General features: G+C 42.0%; 2 protein-coding genes and 1 pseudogene across 2 annotated transcripts; all 3 read right to left on the reverse strand.

Moving 5' to 3' along the window:
* Positions 1-502: 502 nt before the first annotated feature.
* Positions 503-1,325, reverse strand: LOC141817635 (uncharacterized; annotated as a pseudogene).
* An 8,546-nt stretch (positions 1,326-9,871) lies between these two features.
* Positions 9,872-12,044, reverse strand: LOC141817636 (protein IQ-DOMAIN 24-like). The gene is made up of 3 exons (XM_074705280.1): positions 11,619-12,044; positions 10,770-10,964; positions 9,872-10,676 (listed from the first exon to the last, which is right to left on the reverse strand). The coding sequence occupies exons 1-3, from the start codon at positions 12,042-12,044 to the stop codon at positions 9,969-9,971; spliced, it is 1,329 nt and encodes a 442-aa protein (XP_074561381.1). The 3' UTR covers positions 9,872-9,968.
* A 3,199-nt stretch (positions 12,045-15,243) lies between these two features.
* On the reverse strand, positions 15,244-16,974 carry LOC141817634 (putative methyltransferase PMT15). The gene is given in 6 exon segments (XM_074705279.1): positions 15,244-15,725; positions 15,806-15,883; positions 15,946-16,338; positions 16,431-16,608; positions 16,611-16,727; positions 16,806-16,974. Coding segments are annotated over 6 exon segments (1,158 nt in total). The 5' UTR covers positions 16,972-16,974; the 3' UTR covers positions 15,244-15,499.
* Between the last annotated feature and the right edge of the window lie 14 nt (positions 16,975-16,988).

Below are 16,988 nucleotides of genomic sequence, written 5' to 3' on the forward strand. Positions count from 1 at the left end.
GGCTGCGCTGTTCGTCTTCCCCACATAAGCGCCGCTGTCTAGCCCCCTTCGCGTGAGGTCGGTGCCGGATAGCGCCGCTGTCAGCCCCCATCGCGTGAGATCTGTGCCGGATTTGAGGGTTGTCATCACTGATCGCTGGCCGTCGTGCGTGGAGAAGGAAGAAGCTGTCGCGCCTCTCTGTTCTTCTTCTCAAGTGCTCACCGAACCTCCTGTTTCCCATCTGCGCAACCAGGACGCTAGATTCCACCAGAAAGCTCACCGAAGCTCCTGATTTTGCAGCAACCATGACACTAGATCCGTCCAACATGCCTTCATCCGGATCTCATCACAGCAAGCTTCACAACATCCCCTCCACATCAAACCTTTGATCTGTGAGTTCTTGGGATTTCCCAACTTCATTTTGATCTGGACAGGTTCATTATTTATCCGGACAACTCCTTCGAATTTGGAATTCTACTTCGTCACACAGCATGAAGGTAAATTTCTTTCTCTGTGAGTTTGGTCAATCTTTGGTCGGCTGCTTCAGCTGCCGGAACACCTTCATCGGGCTCGGAAAGTTCCACCTCCGCCCCGGCTTCCTCTTCGCATCCTCTTCCGGAACGCCCCAGCCGCGCATGGAAGAACGCCCCACCGCCACCGTCCTGGATCGGAACATACCTGGCGGCGGCGGATCCTTCTTGCCCTCTTCAGCCGACCTTGAGAACGGCCAGAAGAAGGTCCATCCCCTTCCTCCGCCCCGCGCCCTCGAGGTAGGTGATGGATCGTCGCCCTCCGCCGCAACGGCCGCCACTGATCGCGACCGGACGAGAGGGATCCCGACCGATCGGGACCGCTGAAAGGCCGGCTCTCTGGCGATGAGCCGGGAGACGGTCCCCACCTGCCCCAAACCTGCGTCTTCTCCGGAAATCCATCGGCAAGATCTGGAGGATCCAGAGGAGGAGGAAGCGGAGGAGGAAGGGGAGGCGAGCAGCCGCACGGGCGGAGGCTCGCGCAGTCAGGGCAGAGGCGCAGGAGGCGATCTCGGAGGCAAGCAGCGCAGACTCCGCCGGGAGACTGCATCGGGTGTTTCCAGCATCTCCACCCACTCTTGTCCTCCTCCTCCTCCACCACCACCACCACCGCCTTCCCCTTCTTCTCCGCCGGCTCGATCTTTATAACTTCCTCCTCAGCGTCCTCATCCGCCCTCCACCACGGCAACGCCTCCACCGGAGCGGATCCCCGATCGCCTCTCATCCTCCCTCGGCTCCGCTCCGCTACCAGATGGCCCAGATCCACTTCCTCACTCGACGGCTAAGTTTCTGGTAAGCAGTTGAACCAGTATTCATACACACAGGAGGAAGGTGGGACGCAGAAACAAAATGCCCTCGATCTTGAGACTATTCACGATTATGCCATCATGGAAACATCAGCTCAGGCTTCCGGGGCCGCGCCTGTTTCCATCGCTCCGTGTTCTCTGGCGGCGTGGGCCAACGTCGGCTGGGCGCGATGCGGCGATGGCCCACCAATCGGACGGACAAGATTGCCTTATACGATGACGAAGGCGAAATGATGAGCACGCGAGCGTACGAGACGTACGCGGACGGTGTTGACGTAGCTGACCACGCCACGCACTGTTTGCCAAGTCCTCCACGCCATCTTTGCCACGTATTAAAAAAAGGTGCGTCTAAAAGTATTTTATTTTCTTATTATTATTATTATTTCCTTTAAATTCTGTGGAAGTATGATATCGAGTCACTCCTTAATTAGTTCGATCGTTATCACAAGTATAAAACAAACTAAATACTAAACTACAAATCGCACCTTTCTCAGAATTTTTTTTACCAAAAATAATAATAATAATAATAATTTTTATGCTCTTTTGAACAAATTCCTACTACGTCTTTCCAAATTCAACATCCTCTTTTAAGGTCAAAGTAATAAATCCAAAATCAATCTGAAACGGCGCTGAAGTCTAAAAAGTTCATCTTGAACCCGTAAAAAAGTAGCATACATGTTCTCACTATATTCAACAGATATGTTTACTTTTTGACCGTAAATAAAAAGGCCTTTTGATTCAATCAATCCCAATTCAATGAGAATTACGCATGCATGGACTGGCTGTAATTCCTCCTCCGAGCTCTTAATATAACCAAGCTCAACTAGCTTGGCTGAAACATTATTCAAACAAACTAGAGACAATTATATTATTCATGGCTCGTGCCGTTTGGTAGTCAAATCTTTGCATCACATGATGCCTTGAGCCTTAATTAACTACTCATTATTAATAATTGAATTGGCGCATCAAATGTGTTGGCGCACGTGAATGCCATGTGATGCAATTCAACAGCGAAGTTTAGTAGTTAACCAATAATAGAATTATTATTAAGATACTAAAAATATCATGCCTTAAATGGATTTTAGTAAAAAATAGTATTATTTGAGAAAAATGTTTAAGTAAATCCATCCTTTATGCAAAATTACTATCTATCTCGCTTATAGTAAAAAAGAAATTTGCAAAGGGTGTTTTTATAATACACTAAAACTTTAAAAATAAATAAATAAAAGGGTGGTGAAACTTTAGCTGACTCAAAAGGACTATGAGCCGTCACCTTATACGTGTATTTTTGTGCATATCAGAGGAGGAACAGACCTGTAGATACGTCACCATGTGCCAGATAACGTGGCTATCCGGGCATTCAATTGCAGTGCGTGCAGAACGGCACAGCAAAAGCGTGACGAACGTGAACGGGTGTGCAGCGAGAAGAGTGAACAGATCGCCACTCGAGACAATTTGACAAATTTTAAAAGTTTGTAGTATTATGGATTTTTTTTAAAAAATATAAAAACAAAATAGAGTGGAAAATGAAAGTAAAATTGAGGAGGTTGATGCAATAATTCAGCATAAATATGCAAATAAATAATTTAGGAGAAAGCATTGAGAATTGTTTTTTTTTAATAGAAAATGGTTGGTTTGAGAATTGGGGTGGAGATATTGTTGGCTACCATCCTGTTGTCCTCGACCGTTGAAACGGAATGAGTAATGATTGCTCTGTATAAACAAAGAATCCAAGTCTGGCCGAGTGCGAGGAAGTAATCTCAGAGTCGATCCAACCACTAAGAAGCCTAATAACAGTTAACGCGGTAAAATTCAACAAACACATTAGCCATAAATCATAATATAAAGGATCAATGCATGTAAACGTGTACGATGTGGGACTAAAAAGTTCATGCTTTTGATTTTTACCGAGAACTATTGAGGGAGAGTGAGAACTGCATAATGTTTATATTACGCGTCGTTGGACAAATAAAATAAAATTTTCAAAACCCTACTTTTTATTTTTTTCAGAGAAAATATAAATATTTTAAAGGCCTTTTTTTTTTATTTTTATCTAAATTTTAATATTAAAATAAATCAACAAAAAAGTAAAAAAATGATCGGTTTGAATTGGGCTGAATTTCAAAGACCTATCTTTATTATTAGTTTTTTCAAAGAAAATATAAATATTTTATAGGTTTATTTTATAAAAGTCAAAAGAATATTTTTTTTTATCAAATCATCAAAATAACATCTTATATTATTTTTTATTAAAAAATAAATATTTTATAGTTGTAATACATATAAAACTATAACGGTTACAATGTGTTAAATCTTAAATTTTAAGAGATCATAACGTTTCGATTCGAATTGAATCATAGGATACTCATTGAGAGATCTACAACTAATTATGGACTAAAACTTGTAACAATCCAATTTTAAATTCAAAAAATATCATTTAAATCCTTTAAAAAATTTTGAATAATTTTTATATTATAACAACTATAAAATCATAACTACTATAATTATATAACAACTATGAAATCATAATTATTATAATTATATAATAATTCAATTATAATATCTATAAAATCATAACTATTATAGTTATTATAATATATTCAATTCAGATGAGAGTTAGAATAATAATAAGAAAGAGAAAAAATCCTTTTTAATCTATCTTTTTTTAACTATGAAATCATAATTATATAATAACTTAATTATAATATCTATAAAATCATAACTATTATAGTTATTATAATATATTCAATTTAGATGGGAGGTAGAATAATAATAAGAAAGAGGGGGAAAACCCCTTTTTAGTCTGTCTTTTTTTAAGTCTAAATTCTCTCTTAAAATCATGTTAAAATAATTCATGATTAGTTTTAATTGGATTTAGAGGAATTATCCTTCCACCGTTGATTGGGGGGTTTTGAGTAATGACTGCTATCTGAAATCAACCTGGTCCACTGCCCAGAACCGATCGAATCGGGCCTTCGCACAATTCTTCAGCCCACTATCAACTTGGAACGATCAGGCGAGCAATTAATCCACCCTTTTTACTGTCCTTTTTTATAATCTAAATTCTCGCTTAAAATCATGTTAAAATAATTCATCAAAAAATGGTTAGTTTGAATTGTGTTGGATTTAGAGGAAATTGTGGGCCAACCATACACAGGCCCACAATTAAAAAAAAAATTTATTTAATAACTACCAAATCGTAATTAATATAATTATGTAATATTTATGAAATCATAATTATTATAATTATATAATAATTTAATTATAATATCTATAAAATTATAATTTTTATAACATATTGGATTTAGATGAGAGATAGAATGAATGAGAAAAAAACACCCTACTCTGTCCTTTTTTTTAAATCTAAATTCTCTCTTAAAACTATGTTAAAATAATTCATCAAAAAATGATTAATTTGAATTGGATTTAGTGGCATCCTATTCCAGTGCCCTCCTCTTTAAGAACCGATCGGACTTTGCACATTTCTTCCGGCCCACCATCAACTTGAAACGGGTAATCCACCCTTTTTATTTACTCCGTCCTTTGTTATAATCTAAATTCTCTCTTAAAATAATTCATCAAAAAATGATTAGTTTGAATTGGATTGAATTTAGCAGAAATTGTGAGCCAACCACAGACTTATTATAATTGAATTGTTACAATAATTTAATTATAATAGCTACTAAATCATAATTGCTATATTTATTACAATACGACCGATCTCATTTAGACGGGAGATAGAATGATAATTAAAAAAACCTTTTTATTATTTTTAATCTAAATTCTCTCTTAAAATCATGTTAAAATAATTCATGAAAAAATGGTTAGTTTGAATTGGGTTGGATTTAGAGGAAATTGTGGACCAATCACAGGCAGACCTGTTATCCTTCCACTGTTGATGGGGGGTGAGTAATGACTGCTCTGTGAAGCCAGCCTGATCCGGTACCCTCCTCTTTAAGAACCGATCGAATCGGGCCTTCGCACAATTCTTCCGGCCCACCATCAACTTGAAACGGGCAGGCGAGCAATCGCATAATTAACCCATGCCTTTAAATCCAACCATTTCATTCTGACCACTCATAGCCCCCGCTTAGGTTACAAGCTGACGCAACACAGCTCGGCGATGGAGATGCCCAAAAATGTTAATGTGAAGGGTCAATTGCTTGTCGAGTTACGCGATGTGGAACTAAAAGACCAAACTTTTGATTTGTTTGGTACAAAAATATATATATATAAAGAGCAAGCTAAAATGACGACGTGGGACTAAAATGTTCATGCTTTTGATTTCTACCGAGAGACGAGAGACGGAGAGTGAGAACTGCATAATGTTTATATTACGCGTCGTTGGACAAATAAAATAAAAATTTTCAAACCCCTATTTTTTTTCAGAGAAATATAAATATTTTAAAGGCCTTTAAATAAATCAACAAAAAAAGTAAAAAAAAAAAAAGATCGGTTTGAATTTGGCTGGATTTCAAAGAGGTCTATCTTTATTATTAGTTTTTTCAAAGAAAACATAAATATTTTAAAGGCTTTTTTATATAAAAAGAACATTCTTTTTTACCGAATCATTAAAATGACGCCTTATATTAAATTTTTTTATTCCGATATAATTATCTTTCAATATTAATTTCATTATTATTCTAAAATATATCTTTCGTTTAAATCTTGAATTGATTGGGTATATTATAACAACTATAAAATCATAATTATTATAATATAAAAAAATTAAAATAAATTATTTGAAACCTTCAAAAAAGATTTTAAATTGTATTTTTAAACTTGAAATCGAACGGTTATATATTCCACCTAATAATCATTTGTACTTGTAGATCTCTATACGAATTTTGATTTAATATATTATATATAGCATGATTCAATCCAAGTTAAAAAAAATATGATAATGTTTAACATTCACGTTATAATAATTATGAAATTGTAACTATTATACAATTGTAGTACATATAAAAACTACAATTTGAATGTTAAATCTTAAATTTTAAAAAATCATAAATTTTCAATTTGAATTGAATTACAAGATACATAATATATATATGATAAAAGTTTGTTAAGAGATTTATAACTAATTATGGGTTGAAATTATGTATAATATGTTATGGGAGATAGAATAATAATAAGAAAGAGAACAAAAGCACTAGGGTCACTCTGTCCTTTTTTTTTTTTTAAGATCTAAATTCTCTCTTATGTGAAAATAATTCATCAAAAAAATGGTTAGTTTGAATTGGGCTGGATTTAGAGGATATTATGGGCCAACCATACACAGGCCTGTTATCCTTCCACCGTTGATGGGGGGTGAGTAATGACTGCTCTGTGAAGCCAGCCTGATCCGATGCCCTCCTCTCTAAGGACCGATCGAATTGAGCCTTCGCACAATCCTTCCGGCCCACCATCAACTTGGAACGGACAGGCGAGCAATTGCATGATTAACCCACGCCTCTAAATCCAACCAATTCATTCCAACCACTTATAGCCCCCGCTTGGGTTACAAGCTAGCGCAACACAGCTCAGCGATAGTGCTGCCCAAAAATGTTAATGTAAAGGATCGATTCCACCTCGAGTTCCGTGATGTGGGACTAAAAGACCAAACTTTTGATTTGTTTGATACAAACTATATATATAAAGAGCAAGCTAAAATGGCGACCATAATCAAAATAAAGATTAAAAAAAAGACAGATGCTCCATTTTCAAAAAAATATTAAAAAGGTGCAGTGCTTATGATTCTAGTTGAACTTTGGACACCATTAAATGACAAATTTATGATGATCAAAATAAATTAAAAAATATAGATAAACTTAGAGAACCAATATATCATAGTAATTTGATATGACCCCAAATCTCTAGTCATCTACATTTTTGAGTAAAATTATTTAATTGGTCAGTGGCTAATTGTTGGTCATGTATATCATGTATTACCTCATAAATAACAACTCATTTATTTATTTAAAAAATATCTTTCTCATAAATGCACAAATATGCAAAATGAATTCAAAGAGTGACTTTTTGAAGAAGAAAAAAATGGAAATAAATGTGCCTTTTGGTAAATTTATAAATAGAATTCATCATTCGCATATTCCAAAACTTTAAATACCTCCTTTACCAAATGCTCCTCAACCTTCTCATTTAGTTAAGAATGTGCTTATAGATCTTCTACAAAGGAGTTAGTATACAGTCTGATGTGGTAAGATTGACAATATTCACATGACACGTAGAAATCAAAAGTCAAGAGTAGTCCGATCAAGATAAGATCCAAGTTAAGACCCTTCAAGGCACATGCAAGACAAGTCAACCTCATGTATAACTCAGATCCAACGTAGTGGGGATGCTACCACTCGACGGTCGACTCTAAGATCCTTATCAGTCGGCGACTGACTCCGAGATCCCTACCACTCTAACGCTCGACTTTGAGACCTTTACAACTCAACGTCTAACTCCGAGACTCCTACCACTCTACGATCGAATAGGGAGGACGAGACCAATCGAGAACATGGTGAATGTAGGCCGAGGCTATTAACGACAAATGAGGAAGACGTGGGATAACATGGGCCATGAAGTGAGGATGGCGTGTGAAGATGTGGCACGCCCTCAACTTGGATGTGGGGAACTACTGGTCATGGATGCCTATCTTTATTATCATTAGTTTTTACAAAGAAAATATAAATATTTTAAAGGTTTTTTTTAATTTTTGTCAAAATTTGCCCTTAAAATCATGTTAAAATAATTCGACAAAAAAGGTTTAAAAAAATGGTTAGTTTGAATTCGATTGGATTTGAAGGGAAATTGTGGGCCAACTACACACAGGCCTGTTATCCTTCCACCGTTGGTGGGGGGTGAGTAAGACTGCTCTGTGAAACCAGCCTGATCCAGTCCCCTCCTCTCTAAGAACCGACAGAATCGGGCCTTCGCACAATTCTTCCGGCCCACCATCAACTTGGAACGGGCAGGCGAGCAATCGCACAATTGATCCACGCCTTTAAATCCAATCAATTCATCCCGACCACTTAAAGCCTCCGCTTGGGTTACAAGCTGATGCAACACAGCTCGGCGATGGACAGGCCCATAAATGTTAATGTAAACAGGCAATTGCTTCTCAAGTTACGAGATGTGGGACTAAAAGACCATATATATATATATATAGAGAGAGAGAGAGAGCTAAAACGACGACGATAATCAAGCATGCAAAATGAATTCAAAGAGTGACTTTTTGAAGAAAAAAAATATGGAAAATAAATGTGGCTTTTAGTTACTTTAAAAATAGAATTCATCATTTAGAACAACTGCAATGGACGTGGCGTTATAACGCCCACGTCACTTTGGTGGTCGACCACTGGTCGACTACGTGGGACCACATGATAGTGGTCGACCACCTGATCGACTACCACCACATGTGGTCGATCAACTGATCGACCCCCGTGTAAAAATTCCGCACTACGTGGGACCCACCCACTATCCCAATTAACACGTTCAATGTTCTGAACGTGTTAAATATCTCTCTCCTCTCTCACTCTTCCACGTCCTTTCCTCTTTCTTCCACATCACCCTATTAACGTGCGATTAACGCGCGTTATGCTCTTACACATTCCAAGACTTTAAATACTTCCTTTACCAAACGCTCCTCGACATTCTCATTTAATTAAGAATGTGCTTACAGATCTTCGACAAAGAAGTAAGCATACAGCCGTCAACAAGATACGGTGCATTAATAAAACTCATCAATCATAACCAATGGATGGTGTTGAGATGGGTAGCCTGTTTTAATGCTATGCCATCGACAAAACTTATCACTTCAATCTTTGAAGTCCCTCTTTACGGTTAGTTGGTGAAAATAAAGTGCCCAATAAATGAATTAGATGCTTCTCAATTACCATAAAATAAGATAACCTTTGAGAGCAATTTCTCCTTTGTCCCTCTTTTCAAATCATGATTAATTGTAGAAGGGATATGCTCCTTTCCAAACTGCTCTCATGGAAGGACAAGATGATGATGACTCATAGCGTATTGGCTCAATTTATCAGTTGTTTAAGTAAACATTGTTTGTCGGCATAAGAAAATCCAAGCCATGAGTTGATCAGTGAATAATGAGTTCTATTTTGGTGACTGTTTATTATAAATTAAGTGGATGAAAGGTTAGTAGGTTAATATTTGTATTATAGAATTAGTGGTTAGTAGATGAAGAGTCAATGAATTATTAATCAATAATTAATATTAATGTAAAGAAATTAGTGGGTTAATCAATAGGTTATTTTAAGTTGTTAGCTTACAAATAGACTATTTGTTCGTCATTAAAAGCGGAGCAATTTATCTCCATGAATTCTCTATATTCGAGGTTTTGTGATTGACTGACTTTATACAGTTTTTCTAACCAGAGAAGGATTTTGGATGTCAGTCCCAGAAATAGCAAATTCGATCAACAAAATCTTTATCAAATAGCAGGTAATGGTTGTTTGCAAGAGCTGCAACTGATAGATAGGAAATGAGATATGATTCTTGCACAATGAGATGAAATTGTTAAGCATTGTACATGAAAACATAGTAAAGATGAACAGCAGATGAACACTTTTGGGCACTGGTGATGCATTTTTAGGAATTTAGAGAGATCAGCAAAGCTTTGGGAGCTTAGCTTAGCTTGATTTGATCAAGTCACAATTGGCATTCCTAATCTATCCAACCTGCCAGAACCAGGGTAAGCCTTGTTTGATAACTTGGCATGCAGAGAGGACGACCTGTGCGCCAGCAGCCCCGCCGGATTCCGGCGGTCTGGTCTCTGCTTCGGTGCGCTCTGCGATCGCACCTTAGCCCTTGACGACTCGGTGTTCGCCATGTAGTTGGGGTATCCCGAGTAGCCACTGAAAAGGCTTCCGGAGAAGTCACTTTGTGACGGAGTGAAGGCGCCTCTGCTCGAGCTCCCGGTCCTCGACGATGCAGGGTAGTAGCGGGGGCTCTCGCCATAGCCACCCGACTCGAAGGGGAACCTCAGATGGCCGAGAGATTGCTTCGTTTCGACGATATGTTGGGCTGCCGTGGATTCGACGGAGGGCGAGTCCGGCAATGTGAGGAAGCTGTGGCTGTTGGGGTCTGAGGTCAGGGTGGAGCAGGAGGAGTGGTGGTTGTGGCGGGCATTGCGCCTCTTCCGGTGGAATTGTGGCTTCCCTGGATCTACTTCCAAGATCTTGGCATTCTTCTCGTCGTCCATGGGAGCGCCATTGCCTGACCTCTTGGCACCGCCGGAACCCCGGCTGTCCCAGCAGCGCTCCTCCATCCACCGTTCCAACCAGTTCAATCCACCGGAGTTCACTCGATCCCCGACGGTCGAATCGGAAGTAGCTGGCCTTGATGAAGTCCTCTGCAAATGAGACAGAGCAATTTCACAAACCAGTATCAAATATCAAACAACTGTAAGCAAGCAGAGAGAGGGGCGGGCAGCTAGAGAGCTCACGACATGGCAGCTGGGGGCATTCTCGAACCTCACCCGCTCCGATCGGAGGACGCGGCACGCCCGGGCCTTGGCTTGGACCCTCACCAGGGCCTGCATGCACCGCAGGGTCTCCGCCGCTTGCTTCCTGACGATGTTGCCTCTGACCAGCGCCTGTAGCTTCACGAGCCCTCTCAGCGCTTTCAATGCCCTCCTTGCCTTCCACAACACCAACATTACGGAGTTACAAACACAGTATTCGTCTCGACAACTAGTTATGGAACAAGAAGAAAGCAGATCGCTCTGCACAAGAAACAAGATCAAGGTCGTGCAGGGCCACTGTAGCTCGAGGAAATTGTGGTCCAAGAGATCCATGGGCGCAGTGTAGGGTAGTAACCGCTGCGGTACGATTGGACACGAGAAAGAAGAAATGCCAAAGAGAAGGAGGATACAAACAAAATATAGCATTAAAAAGAAGGAAGGTACAAGGCCGTGAGCAGAGAGGGCAACGATGGAGGTCTTCGTTCAAGGCAGGAAGGGGGACAGCCGATAGCGACGGCAGAGGAGATGCAGCAAATTTGAGGTGACCGGATCGTATTCCGAATGGACACTCCGCCCAAGGGGGATGAGAAGCTCACTCACCGAGGCTTTATCCACCGGATCAAGCGACTTAGTGGAAGACAACTACTCGATTGAGGACTGGCCATGGTGAAAGATTACAGATTCCAGCTTTGCGAACAAGAAGACTAATTTGTTCTAATTTTGAGTAACTATTAGAGCTCCAAAACTTCAATTTTTGACTGCGATTTCAAGATTTTCACTTGTCGCCTGAATTTGATCTGGAATTGGGGAAGAGGAGGAAGTGAGACTAACCAAGTAGCCACGGAAAGCGGCCTGGATCTTGATCGCCGCGGTTTCCTCCAGCTTAACGGCTGCCGCAGAGGAAGACACTACGGGGGCCCTTCCGGCGCTGGTCAGGCGGACGACGGCCGCCGCAGCCTGCGCAGCAGCCACGGCGGCCTCCGCCACCGCGGCGGTGGCCGCCGCGACGGCAATCGCGCGCTTGCTCTGCTTCTCCTCGTCGTCCTCCCCCGCCGCCGACCCGGCGAAAGCCTCCCGGTACGACCCCTTCCGTTCCTCCACGGCCGCCGCCTGCTCTCCCCTCCACCGCTGCTGTTCCTTCTCCCGGAGCGGCATCCCGCAGCCCCAGCTCCGCTTCTCCCCGGCCCGGAAAGCCCCCTCCGTAGCAAGCTTCTTCCCTCCGAAGAGACCTCGGAGCCACCGCGTGGCCCTCCCCATCGACACGGCCACCCCACTCCACCGCGACCGCCTGGCCTTCCCCACGTTAAATAGCGAGACCGTTTCCTTTTGCTTATATAGTGCTATTTTTAGCAAATAAAGATAAAGAAGCCAAAAGAAGAGAAGAGCGGGAAACAAAATCCAAAATGGAGCAAACCAACGACACTACACAAGTGAGAACTAGCGGGAAGAGAAGAAGAAGAAGAAGAAGAAGAAGTTGTGAAGAGAAAGTAGAATCACTCAATACTCCTCAAGTTCAGCAACAATGGGGACGATGCAGCTTTGGGTTTTATCCGATCTGAGCCTGCAGACAACCATAATTCAGAAATGCATACAATCTTTTTGTAGCAAGAATATCCCGCGTGATGCTTCTGATACTAAGGACCCAACCGCAATAACACAAAGAATAGCTAAAAGAAACTGCTTTGAAAGAACAGAGAGTGGGCACTGTGGACTCTATCTTCTTCATTCACACATTTGTCAAATGTTTTGATGTCTGACAAACAGAAAGAGCCAAGCAACAAAGAAGAAAAGCACCTGCACTTTGAAGGTTTCTCCTGTCGGAAGGGCAAGGTAAAAGGACCAAAATCTAAGTCAGGAAAGTAAACCATGTCATACCACTTACTCACTTTGAGTTGATCTTGTTGAAAATGATGATGGATGTTGCAGACACAGTAAAAGATTGTACACCAGTTCCAGCACCACAAGAAACATCTTTACATTGAGCAGGTATATGCTGTTTTTCATGCTGGAGATAAGAGTTTCAAAGTTGGAAATTTTGTTAATTATATAAATGTTAAAAATAAATAAGTTGTTTTTTTAATAGATTGAGCTTTTAGAACTTTAACATGGAATTAAAGCACCAAATCCTCTCAAATTAACCATACCTGTAGAAAAATTGTTTCCTGAACTCATATGTTAGTTTTGGGCAGCTTTGTTTCAGTCAGGGCCTTCAAGCTCATTGCACATGGTCAACCCCACCAAGCCCAGTCTGATCTAAGTTTCACTAATGAAACGCAAAGGTGTTAGAAAAGTGAACGAAAAAATTGAATGAATGATTCCTTATTGAGAGTTTTAGACAATATGACTTTTTTATATTTGTTCCGCTTGGATACTGTAGACGATCAAACTATCAGTCAATGAGATGCCACCTCAACCTTCACTGATCCCGCCGACGAACGAACTTGAGAAGAAAAAATTGAGCGAAAGGGTTAGCGAGGTGCCGGGGTTCCCAACAGGCCACTCCGACACTCAAATCAACAAAGAGAAATAGAGAATAAACAGTACTCGAAGTGTATGAAATTCGAGAGAGCTTTTTCATACCTGTAGAGGAGTTTATATACTCACTGAAAGAGACATTCTTGCTGATATGGGAGCAGGCGTGGTGGTATCTGAGGGGACAGGTTCTGTGCATTGCTGACAAGTGAGCTGATAGGGCTGCATCTAGCTAGGGGGCAAGTGTCTGCAAACCTCGTAGTTGCCCTACGATTTAGTCGTGCAAATATTTTTGTCTTTTAGTCAAGAATGGAGACCCAGTAGGATCTAGAGGACCAGGTCTGACAACTTAGTAACTACTTTTATCCTGTGGTAGGACTTGCACGCTTGATTATCCTGCCGCTCAGTTGTCTTTTAGTGGAGAGGTACTAGCGAAGGGCTAAGCCGGAGTTGAATAAAGTGATCGGGCTCGTTGAGGCAGAGCCGATCGAGGCCGAGAAGGAGACTGAGCGACCAAGCTGGCCGAGGCCGAGAGCAGGACTGAGCGCCCGAGCTGGCCAAGGCCGAGGGCAGGACTGAGCGGTTGAACTGGCTAAGGCTGAGAAGAAGACTGAATGGTTGAGTCGGTTGAACGTATGGCTAATTAACTGAGACTAAGTCGGGTGATCGAGTGGTCGAGTTAGTTGCTGAGTAGCCGGGATGAGTGAGTCAGGCGGCCGAGTGCCCGAGTCAGTTGTTGAGTGGTCGAGACGAGTGAGTCAGGCGGCCGAGTGGCCGAGTTAGTTGCTAAGTGGCTGAGACGAGTGAGTCAGGTGGTCGAATGGCCGAGTCATATGGTCGAGTTGGTCGAGAGCTTTCTAAGGCTAGGCCGAGTAAAATTGCTGTTGAGTCAATCAAATGTGGTTTGACCATTGACCTATTGACTTGTCAGGTCAGATCGATTATTGACCCATTTCGCCCCATCATGCCAATAAATAAAGACATGTTGTATCAATATTAAATCATAATTATAAAATATTATGAATTTGTATGAATAATAGGTTCTCTCGTCATAAGTTATAAAAAAATGATAAATCCAAGTTAGTCCATTTACTATCTCTGGGGTGATCGGTTCGGTCTCACGAAAGTTTCCTACCGGCCACCAGAATAAATCGGAAAAGTGCACGCAGCGGGCAATCCAGCATCCTTTAATTGCGCTTCCCATTTGGAGGAAAATTTTTGTAAATACGTCGTAGTTGGGGATCGAACCATAGGTATCTGGGTGACAACCTGGATGTCCTACCATAGACACTATTGCTCCGGGGACTCTCGCCATAAGTTACAGATGCTATAGATGATGGTTCTGCTATGATCCAAGAGATGAATTATTATCCTTAATCATCGATCGGTTGGTTGTAGTTTCTGTTTTCTTTTAATAGACCAGAAAGCAAACTTGAAAAAGTTAGTTGGTTGGCAGATAGGATTGAGTTTGAGTGTGGATGAAGCAGACTCCGAAGGGTAGCGAATCAGATGGGTCTGTCTTAACAAAAAGTAACACAAAGGCCTTCTACATAAAGTTGAAAAGCATGAATAGAGGATGTGTGTGGTGAATGATTATAGGTGGAGAAGAGAAGAGAGTTCGTACTTCTAGTGGCCTGGGAAAGGTACCAGCTTTCTAAATAATTGGATAACTGTTAGGTGATCGAAATTTAGATCCTACATATTTTTCAGAAACCATGTGAACAAACTATTTATTGCAGATGCAGCAGCAGTTCTCCACTCAATAAACAGTCAGTCAAATCGATTCACCAAACTTCGTCCTCCAACTTTCTAAAATCACTTGTTTAATCACTCTCAGATCTCTCCGAACTTTGTACTCAGTTTAATCAATTATAAATTAGTCTCCATCACATGCATGGATTGTTCCTGTTCCTGGCTCATGTGCTTCACCTACTCTGTTATCTCCAGTCATGCATGGTCCCTTCCCTTCAATCATGCACTCTACTAAAAGATAATGAAAAGGAACTTTTATTGCTCGCGGTCCTATTTTTTGATAGTGAACGAAGTTACAACGTAAACTCGACGAGTAGCATGAAACAATTAGGATTCTCACAGTAAACCTCATCCAATCTTCCATCGTCATCTCTATCAGACTTGCTAAGTACGTGTACCTGCCCTACTCCAATAATGTTCAATTCAAAAAAAGAAAATCGCAGCAAAAATGCAAGAACAAATTAAGGTTACATGCATGATGATCTACGCTACTCTTGGTTTGGCTCCGGAGCTGTCCAGTAGGTCTTCACCGCCAGAAGGATCTTCTCCCTCTCGAGAGGGCCGTCTTCGTGATCGATGATCCGACTCTCCCATCTCATGCCGTCGGCGATACTTTTTACCTTCACTAAGATGTCGACGTCGTCTCTCATGATCACTGCGCCTTCAGGCCTTAAGATCCTGTCCATCTCCAACAAAATGTCTTCCATTTCACATCTGGATTGTAGCAGGATGAGTAACACCAATTTCAGTCGAGAACAGTAGAGAGCATTAAGCTTGATCTGATGATACCATACCTTTCCTTGTAAAGGCTGAACACTGAATCGGCATGGATAAGATCGTAAGTTCTTGGATACGTCGACATCGCTTGGCACCTGGAATGAATGGTCAATTACTTCGCGAATGAGTAGTGTGCTTTTTGAACTCTGATACTCACCAATCTTGATAGGTGCCGATCAGGCCGCGCTCGTAGATGGCTCCGAGGGTGTTGGCATCGGCAAGGGTTGGGACCGTGTTCATGACCCAAAGAGGATCGTCGACGAGAGCAGCAGCGAAGCCACCCAAGTAGGCATTCATGTCGAGCAAATTGCGGTATCGACCCCGCTGGCCTAATTGGCTGACCACTGACTTGTAGTACCCAACCCTCTTCTTCCATAGCTCGGTGTCTTGCAAGAACATTTCCGGCGTGATTCCTGGAAGACTTCCGGTTGCGATTCTCGGTGGCACGGTTGTCAGCCTCTCCGGCCACTTCCTGAGCCCTCCGCCGGCGATCTGGTCGACGTTGGCCACCTCGGGTAGAGGAGTTATGCAAGTTTCCATCTTGGTGTACCTTTCGCAATTGACGGCGACCTCGAGTTGAATAAATTGTGTAAAAAAAAAGATGGAATTTTGAAGGGTGAGAGGTGGAGAAGGGAGGAGTACCAGGCGGTGTCTGGATTGTTGGATTGGCAGAACTGAGGCGAGATCATGAACTTGCGATTGGATTTGCAGGCGAGGTGATTGATGGGCTTCTGCCAAATGGCGATGTCGCCTTTCTCTATGAGCTTGGTCCAGCAGAGGCTCGTGGCGACGGCTTCTATGGCGGATTGCTGGAGCTCAAGTCGTACTGCGTCCTGTTCCAGCCGCGCCAGTGCTTCTTCCAGTTGATTGGCGGGCCGGATAGGATCCAGTAGCCGCCGGGCCGGAGAATGCGATCGATCTCCATCAAGTAGTGCCCGTCTTTACGATCCAGGAATCGAAGTCAAGAAGATGAAGCAGAGAGGATGAGATGATGCAGTGGGAGAGTGAGTGGAGTACCGTAGAGCTGCCATGGAATGAGACACCGCGAGCAGTGGGCCATGTCGAAGGCCCTCGATGGGTAGGGGAGGCGGATGGAGGCGAGAACGCCGATGATGGCCGGAACCCCGCGCTCCAGCGCGAATTGGACCTGCGCCTCGTGCGAGTCCCGCGGCGCGAACGACATTGTTACAACGTTGCGGG

The sequence above is a fragment of the Curcuma longa genome, unplaced genomic scaffold, assembly GCF_044706935.1.
Source record: "Curcuma longa cultivar G26 ecotype Majalengka, Jawa Barat unplaced genomic scaffold, ITB_CL_G26_1.1 contig_21345, whole genome shotgun sequence".
Lineage (NCBI taxonomy): Eukaryota > Viridiplantae > Streptophyta > Magnoliopsida > Zingiberales > Zingiberaceae > Curcuma > Curcuma longa.